At 48.5% G+C, this 10,288-nt stretch overlaps 4 protein-coding genes across 4 annotated transcripts; 3 read left to right on the top strand and 1 right to left on the bottom strand.

Annotated features, from left to right (window-relative positions):
* On the bottom strand, positions 1 to 1,500 carry UA08_04641 (G2/mitotic-specific cyclin-B; the record flags this gene model as incomplete). The annotated part of the gene is made up of 1 exon (XM_020266933.1): positions 1 to 1,500. The coding sequence occupies one exon, from the start codon at positions 1,498 to 1,500 to the stop codon at positions 1 to 3; it is 1,500 nt and encodes a 499-aa protein (XP_020120289.1).
* Positions 1,501 to 3,042: 1,542 nt separating this feature from the next.
* UA08_04640 (hypothetical protein) lies at positions 3,043 to 4,332 on the top strand (the record flags this gene model as incomplete). Its single annotated transcript, XM_020266932.1, has 2 exons — positions 3,043 to 4,170; positions 4,231 to 4,332. 2 exons carry the CDS (start codon positions 3,043 to 3,045, stop codon positions 4,330 to 4,332), a joined length of 1,230 nt encoding a protein of 409 aa, XP_020120292.1.
* A 774-nt stretch (positions 4,333 to 5,106) lies between these two features.
* Positions 5,107 to 8,018, top strand: UA08_04639 (hypothetical protein; the record flags this gene model as incomplete). Its single annotated transcript, XM_020266931.1, has 6 exons — positions 5,107 to 5,395; positions 5,474 to 5,765; positions 5,823 to 6,342; positions 6,415 to 6,879; positions 6,956 to 7,189; positions 7,245 to 8,018. 6 exons carry the CDS (start codon positions 5,107 to 5,109, stop codon positions 8,016 to 8,018), a joined length of 2,574 nt encoding a protein of 857 aa, XP_020120291.1.
* A 944-nt stretch (positions 8,019 to 8,962) lies between these two features.
* UA08_04638 (hypothetical protein) lies at positions 8,963 to 10,191 on the top strand (the record flags this gene model as incomplete). Its single annotated transcript, XM_020266930.1, has 3 exons — positions 8,963 to 9,081; positions 9,166 to 9,397; positions 9,541 to 10,191. The coding sequence occupies 3 exons, from the start codon at positions 8,963 to 8,965 to the stop codon at positions 10,189 to 10,191; spliced, it is 1,002 nt and encodes a 333-aa protein (XP_020120294.1).
* Between the last annotated feature and the right edge of the window lie 97 nt (positions 10,192 to 10,288).

Below are 10,288 nucleotides of genomic sequence, written 5' to 3'. Positions count from 1 at the left end.
TCAGCTGTGGGCCTGGTCGTCGTGGTCGTCGAGTGCGCCGTCAACATATAGGGAGTGATACCTCTTTGCCCACTGACGAGTGACGATAGACGCTTTCAGGAACTTCTTGCTGGCGTACTTTTTGAAGAAAGCTTCGTGGGCGACAGGCCGGCGCAAGTAGTCGACCATTAACTGGAAGACCGGTTGGATCTCGTCTTCCATATAACCGGAGTAGTGTGCAAGGGTAGCGTCCCACGAGGATCGCTCGAGGATCAGACGAGCGAGATACATTGCAGCTGCTGCGATATGACTCTGCTTGTATGACATGAAGCGATGATCGAGCAAGCTGATCTCCATCAAGTATTTGCCCAAGGTACGAGTTTGGATATCGTAGTTATCGGCCTTGGAAATTCGACGAAGGAAGTTCATTGGGTTGGGGTAACTCATGTTGTAGTTCAGCGTAGCAAGAACGTGTCTCTCCGCGTCCAGGATTTCTTTATCTGAGAATGTCTCGTCTGCGACTTGGCTGAAGTTTGCAACATGGGGCGACAGGACTTCCTCATATTTTGACGCGATAAACATAGCAGTTACACCAACCAACTGTAGACGATCCAATGAAACTATTTCGGCAGAAAGGAAGCGGTCGATAATGTTGACAGCCAAGAAGAGAGTTTCGGGGAGGAGTCGGAAGCTCGCATGGACTTCGATCAACCAGTCAATCAAAATTCCACGCATCTTCCATTCAAGTTCCGGTTGATGATCAATGTAGTCTGGGCTGGGAAGGGTCTCATGCTCGAGATCCCTCAGATAGTCAAAGATATCCACCACGTACTCAGCAGCCATCAGAGGGTCATCGAGATCTTCTGTGTCGAGGTCGACGACTCCTTCCTCTTGCAATTCCTTTATGCCAACTGCGTCGACTGCGGCTTCACCAGCGCTTTCAGAGACATCCTGCTGCTGGATGGTCGCCAATTGTTTCTTCTCGACGTCAACCTTCTTGCGAGGAGGCTCTTCGTTGTGAGAAATGTCCTCCTTGACAGATTTTTGACTGGATGAACGCTTCATTGAACTTCCACCAACACCAGACCCGCTTCCAGGGCGTTTCACTTCAACAGTAGCATTCTTCTTGTTGGTGTCCTTGACACCAAGCGCAGCACGGGTCGTGTTAGATCTGCTGAGTTTTTGCACACCACCTGCTTGGGATGTAGCCTTTGATGTAAGGCCAGTCTTACTGGCTGCTGCTTTCTTGACATCTTTCGCGTCAATGAGATCCGTTTTGTTCACATTACTAACATCACCAAGTGCAGGTCGTCGTTTCTGACCGGCATTTGAGGTAACCATTGTCGAGTTCGCCCTCTTGCTTTGCAGTGGCTTTTTTGTTGCAACAGTTGTAGCATCTGAGGTGGTTAGGGCAGCGGCCTTTGCTCTTGTTAGGCGTGTAGACGTGCTATTCTCGTCATTCTCGTTTGTGACCGTCCTTTGACGGAGACTCCGGGCCTGGAGAACGGTAAATGAGGACATGGACGGACGTGAAGGTGATCAAGCAACCAGTAAATGACGCGAAGAAAAAGAGAAAGAAGTTATTAATAGCTTACCGGAGGCATAATCACGATCAACTTCAAAAAGAGAAAGGGGAAAGAAACGCGTCAAAAAGACGGGTAGGAAAAGAGACGTAGTCACAGAGAACGGGCTGTTCGAGGTAAAGTACTACTAGCTAGTATCGATGGCGACGATCGTCCGGGTGGTTGTCACAGTTATTCGTGCTGCATTCCATTAGCCTTGGACCTTGGGGTGGAGATATCAAAGAATGAGGTATCCCTAGGCATACCACACACGTGGAAATATATTCAATCGATGCTAAGATTTCTATGAGAAACACGGTCAGCAAGCGCGCCCGTGGGAGAAATGATTGAAAGGAAAGGTATTGACGCGCGATATCACACACCTCGAGCGATAATTCTGTCTAGTCACGTTGTTGGCAAAGTTTTGCTGTCCTTCGGACACGGTGATGAGAACGCGACGAGTAAGCTATAAGCGTGTGCAGACCAGCGAGTAAAGAATTTCTCTGCAGGTTTGTGAGAATGGATCAAATGTGAATAGGTTGAGGAATGTGCACGTCTTGTATAGAGAGAATGAGTCTGCGGCAAGCTTCCAGCAAAGCAGAATTGAAGAGGTCGTGAGGGCACAGGCGATGTTTGGCTCTTGGGCTTTTAGCGTGGATCCTGTCGGAGACGGTAATGCCCCACTGCCAGCCAAGCCCAAACCTCGCGTTTTCTAACGAAATTGAAAGACAGAAAAAATGCTGCTTACCGGATAAAGCTGAAAGAGATTGGATACAATGGGCAGGAATGGCGATCTGCAGCCAAGCAGCAGCGGAGCGAGGGCGATAGATATAGGAGGAGGATAAGTTAGATGGCGATGCTGGGATACACACACCGAAGCTCAGATGATGACGCGACTGCCGTTTTATGGAAAACTTGCCCAGGCACGCTGCGCTGTGTAAACTAGTGCGACTGGTAATCTAACCGTAAATTACTCATTACCGCCTGCAAGCGCGTGGTTGAGGCGTTGTTACCTGATACGTACAATACTGTACGCAGGCGTTTATGCGAGGAGCGCGCGAGTGGAGCCGGTAAACACGCCGTTGCTCCGACAACAAGCGTGCCGCCCGCGCAACGTGACGACCAGGTCACCTGACTTGGGGCACCGCCACATGTTCCCTCAGGCACTGGATGTGGCGGTGTCAATAGTGTCACGTGCCGCGTGTGATCAAGCCACAGGCTACTTTTCGGAAGCAAAAGTTGGGATAGGAAGCAAGTCTTGATCAGCGGCAGGCAGATTGGCCAATTGAGACACATTGACAATCGGGCTTTAATAAAGCCTAGGTTTTCTGTTCTCATTGACGTACTACCTAGCGCTGCCAATTGTGCTTTTTCCTTATTTCCTTTTTTTTTTGTGTTTGCCCAGTCTTTCCGTTTTCCCAGGAAACACTTCGCCGACCTACTCGCCTTCCGTTGAGATTTTAGACGCGGACGTGGTCTGTGGTCTGCTATATTGATCAAGATGGCATTCTCTCTGCAGCCCCGACTCTTTCTCAGAGCGTTGAAGCTCCCATACCGTGGCATATCGTCAGCATCTTGTCGATCCTATTCAAACGTGATCCAAGAAACCGAACCAGCCCCAGTCGAAGAATCGTCGTCTTACGACCCCAGTATCGCTTTCGCACCTCCTCCGACCCGAGATGAAGCTGGCGTCCTAGTCCGGACATACAAGCCTCGAACACCCGGTGTGAGACATTTGCGACGACCCATCAACGATCACTTATGGAAGGGCCGACCCTTACACAGACTGACCTTTCCCAAGCGAGGCCATGCAAAGGGTGGCCGTAATCATTCAGGCCGAATCACAGTACGACACAGAGGTGGTGGTCACAAGCGGCGAATTCGAATGGTAGACTTTCGCAGACAGGCTCCAGGACCACATGTCGTGGAAAGAATTGAGCATGATCCCGGCCGAAGTGCACATATTGCATTAGTCCGCTCTGTGAATGACGGCAAATTGAGCTACATCCTAGCGGCCGATGGCATGAGGGCTGGGGATACCATTCAGAGTTATATGTCTGGTATACCGGAAGATCTCTGGAAGAGTATGGGGGGAATGATTGATCCAGGTGTTCTTGCCGCACGGACAGCATGGCGAGGCAATTGCTTGCCTCTACATATGATCCCGGTTGGCACGCTGATATTCAATGTCGGCCTACGGCCAGATAAAGGTGGTCAGCTTTGTCGAAGCGCAGGCACATTCGCCACTGTTATTGCTAAGGGAACCGAGCAACAGAAGAACGAGGAGCGCAAGCAGCTTTTGGAGGCTGAAAGTGGAGCTGGTGAGACCGAAGAGAAGAAACTCACTCAAAAGGATCGTCAGAAATTTGAACGCGATGCCAACCACGTCACGATTCGTCTTCAGAGCGGTGAAGTTCGTCTGATCCATAAGGATTGCTGTGCCACAGTTGGAGTTGCTAGCAATCCAAACTACCAGTATAGACAGCTTGGAAAAGCTGGTCGTTCACGATGGCTCAATATCCGCCCAACGGTGCGAGGTCTTGCAATGAATGCTATGGACCACCCTCACGGTGGTGGACGTGGTAAATCCAAAGGAAATGTACACCCAAAGAGTCCATGGGGAATACCGGTACGTGGCTTTCGTTACTCTTCTATCCTTTTGGGCGATACACTAACTTATCTTTCACAGACGAAATCTGGCTACAAAACCCGACCTAAATGGAAGATCAACAAAGCTGTCGTGGTCCCTCGTGTCCGCAACCAGGGAAAGCGTCGTCGTGGCTACAATTAAGGCAGTAGCAGTATGCATTTGCCATTTTCTTGCACGGACAGCAGAGCGTACTCGCCTCGACGTGATCCGGGTCTGGCAACTCTTGTCTGCTGGAGAGATCTGCGCTGTACAGTTTTATCATGGGAGTAGCTTGTATAACTTGTATAATAATGGAACGTCCTATGTTGTATTAGACTTCTGCTTGGAGCTGCCATCTCTTGCCACGGTCTAGGGCTGCGCAGTGAGCAATGAATGTATTACTATTATCCGCTATCTACACTATACACACGGGGTCTTCGATGTCGTTCCAGAACTGGCTTGGCGTCGGCTTGCGGTCGTGGGGCAGGGCCGGTTAGCATGATTGGTCAGCATGTCTGGGAATCCGCTTCTTAATCATGTCCCCAGGCAGAAGCCTCTATGCGTCTGTTCTGGAATCTATCGCATTTGCGGCATGATCACCATCTTGCTTTGGTGATTTGGCGTGTCGAGAGTCACTATCTAGAGCGCAAGCTCGTATATCTCTTACTGGATCTATACGTCCCCGAGGAGGACTTCGTCGTTCAGCCTCACAGCGTTCAGTGGCGTCCATTAGATCATCCAATATCCCGTTCAACATCGAAAACGTATCCTGCGAGTGCGCCTGCTGAGGGTTCGAGATTACACTGGAGGCTCTATATTTGGGTCGATACATTGGTGAAACAGTCGACTATCCTTAACCCGAGTCGCAACTAGATATCGCGAGAGCACCGGGGCTTTCTTCATCAATATCGGCGCCCCATCCGCTCAAATCTAGCCATGGCGGATCAGGACGACGATTATTTCAACGATCTTTCTCAGCAGCCCACACGCTCTCAATCCGGAAATACTGGCGGCAACAATTCTGCCAACGAAGACGAGGGCAACCCGATCCCTCGACAGAAACGAATGGCATGTGTTGTCTGTAGGAAGAGGAAATTAAGATGTGACGGCAAAAAGCCAAGCTGCGGAACATGTGCTCGTGTGGGTCATAACTGCGCGTACGACGAGGTGCGCAAGAAGAGCGGTCCAAAGAGAGGATATGTTAAACAGCTAGAAGCCCGATTAGGTATGTTGCGACGGTAGCCCTAAATGCTTGTTGGTATACAGGATATGTTCACCGACTGACTGACTTACTCGGTATCAGCTCAAGTTGAAACTCTCTTGAAGAACCACGAGCCCGAAAATTCTTGGAATGAAACAAGCCATAATGCGCCTCCGAACACAAGCGTCCCCTCGGCTACATCTGATGCTATGCCAGACCTCTTCAACTTTTCAAATCAGCCTATTTCGCGATCTTCAGAACGCATGAGCCAGTCTGGTGGTCATCAAAATGCGGCTTCGGCAGCGAATTCGGCGATAGAAACTGAAAAGTCATGGGAGGTCATCAGTTTAGGCCTAGAGGAAGCCTTGCCTGCTCAGGAAGTCATGGATGAATTGTGAGTCATTTTGCAAGTTCAGGAGCAAAGGCAAATTTCGCTTACAGTGAGGTCAAGGTTCGATGTTTACTTTGAAAAGATTCACCCGTCCAATCCGATGATTCATCGTCCTCGATTCTTCGCCGCTATGGATCTAGCTCCCCACATGCGCCCTCCTGTCTGTCTACGCTATATCATGTGGGCATTGGCTGCAGCCCTTACCCCCAAATATAGTTTCTTGGAAGAACACATGTATGCTCGTGCACGAAAGTACATACATCTGGATGAGATGAAGGGTCACGGAGAGCATATGGTTAGCATCACTCACTGCCAAGCTTGGATACTCATCGCGCTATACGAGTTCAAACAAATGTATTTCCCCCGGGCATGGATAAGCGTGGGAAGAGGCGCAAGAATGGCTGCTATGATGTGTTTCAATCGATTGGACGGAGCTGGATTGGATGTTAAACATTGTATTCCGCCGCCGCGTGATTGGGTTGATAGAGAAGAAAGAAGGCGTACGTTCTGGATGTGCTTCAATCAAGATCGGTATGCCAGTATTGGCACAGGATGGCCGATGGTATTCGACGAGAGGGATGTACGTGCCACAATACTACCATCCCATTATACGCCGTTTACGAAAGATTGTTACTAACGTTCTGTCCGATAGATTATGACAAACCTACCGGCTAGTGAAGAAGCATTCATGACCGGCACGCCTGAAACAACACCGTCGTTGAAAGACGTACTGGCTGGTGATATCGCAAACCTGTCTCCTTTAGGAATCGTATCAGTCATGGCCTGTGTTTTCGGCCTCAACTTGACACATCTTCATCGGCCAGATCCTCAAGATAGAGAAGGTGATATCAACGGTGAATTCTGGAAGCGTCATCGCACCTATGATAATATACTTCTGAATGTGGCTCTGTCACTCCCCCAGTCGCTCCGCTTGCCACAAGGCATATCCAATCCAAACATTATCTTCGCCAACATGTCGATCCATACATCTACAATTTGCTTACACCAAGCGGCTATTTTTAAAGCTGAGAAGAACAAAAAATTGAGTCAGATCGCTGCTGAGAGCAAGAGACGTTGTATCATTGCGGCAGACCAAGTTGCCAGCATTATGCGAATGGTTAGTCATACTGACTTGTCTCTGGTGAGTTCCTGGATTAATCCTTCTTTCGCTGGACCTACTAACATTTTATAAGTTGAACCCATTCAGTGCATTCTGTCTTTACGTTGCAGCTCGAGTTTTCGTGCAATACTTGAAGTCTCGACCCGAGGACGAAGCTGTCCAGTCTTCGTTGCAATTCCTGCTTACGGCTTTGGGAGCATTAAAACAATTCAGTGCATTGACGGAGTCTTTCATGATTCAATTAGATGTGGATCTATGTGGAACAAGTTTTGGTTCTACTATAAATAGCATGCGCAGTAAACAAACAGTGAGTATCTCGACTAAGAAATCTTTGACCGACAATTTTAACACACTCATCACAGGCCAATGCAATGAAAGATCCTGTTGAATACACGCCGCTTGTCCATATCAGCTCGTCGGAAGCATATTTGAGTGCAAAGGAGAGTTTACACAGAGATGCCCCTGTGAGCCATAAGAGTTCGCCCGCGAGTAGAGGTGGTTCGGTATCTTTGCAAAATTTCCAGAATCGGCAGAGACAAAATAATGCCCCTAAAACCAACCAACAGCCTTTGGGTCATGGAGATGTTCATGGATCTTTAGGAAATTCATCAGATGTGACTCGCAACAACAGCCCTAGACAGGATGATCAGAACTTGTTAACGAATTTTGACATGGATATCTCCTCTGGCGTGAGCATCAGTGACAATATGAACTCTATCTCCGATAATCCATCACCAGATACCCTGAACTCGTCTTCTAATACCGCTTTTACGCCTCCGAACATAGACCAATCATCGGTGAACGGCCAGTCATATAACGCAAACAAGAATATAGCCAATTCTAATAATGTCATGAATTTCAGCCCAGACATCAATGGTCTTGCCAACCAAAGCGATTTGTCTTTCTCTCCAATATTCGATATGTCCTCGTCGCATATTCCCATGGATACACTTGGCATGGAGAACCCTCTGGCACTGAATACCATGTGGTCAGATTACGTACCCGAACCTGCTAGTCTTGAGAATGGCTCATTCAATATGACGGATGACACGAACAACTTCTCTGACCGTCAGTTTGACATACTACTTCGAGGAATGGGGTGGAATGGCTGGAATGAGCAGGCCACCGGGCAATAGCGTTGTTTGCAACTAATTCTTCTTCTGAAATTCGAGAAGAAATAATAACTTATATAATACTATAATATTCTCGGCCATTTTGGATAAGTCTACGGGCTCTTGTCGGTGGTGGCGAGATTCGTGAACTGTAATGATTGTCATGGCTTTTCTATTTCTTTACGGAGTCAGGTCTACGGTGTTGACAACTTCTTCATACCCTTGGGAGTATCTATTGTCATTGTTATTTAATTCATCTCTTATTGTGTATACATATATTTGAGGCTTGGAGAAACAAACCTTGTGTATTGAGACATTTTGATTCTCTTCTCTTATGCTTGAAACGCTTGTTAGATGCGATCTTCTCATTGCTGCACATTGAATGATCTGCCCATGGGGGTGATTTTCCAAATCTGGCAAATTCTATGAATAACACCCTCCCCGTTCTCATTCTTGCTGAGGTATATCGCATATTCTCTAACTGATCTAGCGTATACCTTCAATTCCCGAGCACTGGCGTGGGCGCGTTGGGCGAATTTTCCTATACAAGTCAGACGTTGATATTGCTACCCAGGGAAATAGAAGTATACCATCAAAAGTCCTATCCAGAGTTGCTTCCATGCATCTTTTCACTCAGCCATAGCGTTGCCGGGCTGGTGTTGGAGCCTGAATGAACGAGAAGCGGTAGAATAGCTAATGCCTAAGGCAACACGGACGGCGGCAGGTAAAGTTGATTGTCCCCGCTGGATTTATTCATCATGTAGCTTCTGACTGTCTTTCAGCACAATTGAGTGCATACCTATCCAAATAAGCTCCTGGCCATGTCCTGAATTCTAACAGGCAGAACTATTTTATTTTATTTTATTTATATACTTTAATTACCGCAGTCGCACCAGATGAGGGCGTGCCTCAACTAGCACACTTGCGCGCACCCGATCCTAATAGCTGCAGCTCAAAAAGCTCGAAGAATGGCTTCGAAACAACCCGAACGACGGCTCATCCACAAGGATCGCTTTGGCTATGTATTCGGCTCTTTGAAGACACAGAGTTACCAGGACCCTGCGGCGCGAGGTCCTGGATCGCACACGTTCGTCGCTTCCAGACCTTTTCTATCTTCATGAGCGCAAAGCTTCTCGTATACCCAGGAAACTGATCACTCTGCTTATAATAGCATTCGAACACTTGCCTGGAATCCGACTGGACAACTTATAGCTACCGGCTCGGCTAACCGGACGTTACGTATATGGAATCCTGAACGCGCGAATGCAAGATACTCGACTGAATTGCGCGGGCATTCGGCAGGGATTGAGAAGGTGATTTTCAATCCGGTGCGTGATGCAGAGCTTGCTAGTTGTTCAAGCGATGGGACTGTGCGGTTCTGGGATGTGCGATCCAAGACTTGTGTGAGTCGATTGGATGTGGGTGGAGAGGCCTTTACACTGTCGTGGTCGGCGGATGGGAAGGTTGTTATGGTCGGGCGAAAGGTAGGGTCGAAGTCACTTTGAAATTATTTTGTTTCTTCGTTGACCTGGTGTGTTATTTGCAGGATGATACTCTGGTACCTGTTTCAGTCGAGAGCCCTTCGACACCAGCCGTCGCCATCAATGGATCCGGAGCCGCGGAGCAGAAGGCATCTACGTATTCGATATTACAGTCCCACCCACAGAACACGCAAACGAACGCGACCACATTCTCATACCACATACCTACCCAATCCTCGCCGGACCTAGACCTGATGGCCACCACAGGCGACGGAACAGTCAAAATATTCTCCTACCCGTCTTTCACCCTACAACACACACTAAATGCACACAGCTCTGCCTGCTTAGCTCTTGCTCTCGCGCCTACGGGTCGCTATCTAGCTGTTGGCGGAAGTGACGCGTTGATATCGCTATGGGATACTACAGACTGGGTCTGCCGCCGAACAGTGTCCAGTGAAGGCGGCGGGACTATACGCGGTGTCAGTTGGAGTTTTGATGGGCGGTTTCTCTGCGGGTCAAGCGAGGAGGTTGGACCGAACGGTCTCGAGGTTTTCCACGCTGAAACTGGGGATAGCGTTCACAAGATACCGGCGAGCGCTGGCGTGCCTGCTGTAGCATGGCATCCATCTCGATACTGGCTGGCGTACTCGACAATGGCCGAGGGAAGTAATGCCGGTGGGTTGAAGATTGTTGGTGCTGCTGGAGGGGGGTTGTAATATTAGGCAATATTTAAAAGATCAGAATGGACTGGAAATGATTTATGATTTCATTGGATACATATCAAACTTCCAGTTACTCTTATGATACCTATAA

This window comes from Talaromyces atroroseus, assembly GCF_001907595.1.
Source record: "Talaromyces atroroseus strain IBT 11181 chromosome Unknown scaffold_5, whole genome shotgun sequence".
Classification (NCBI taxonomy): Eukaryota; Fungi; Ascomycota; class Eurotiomycetes; order Eurotiales; family Trichocomaceae; genus Talaromyces; species Talaromyces atroroseus.
This window is presented reverse-complemented; position numbering and strand designations above follow the sequence as displayed.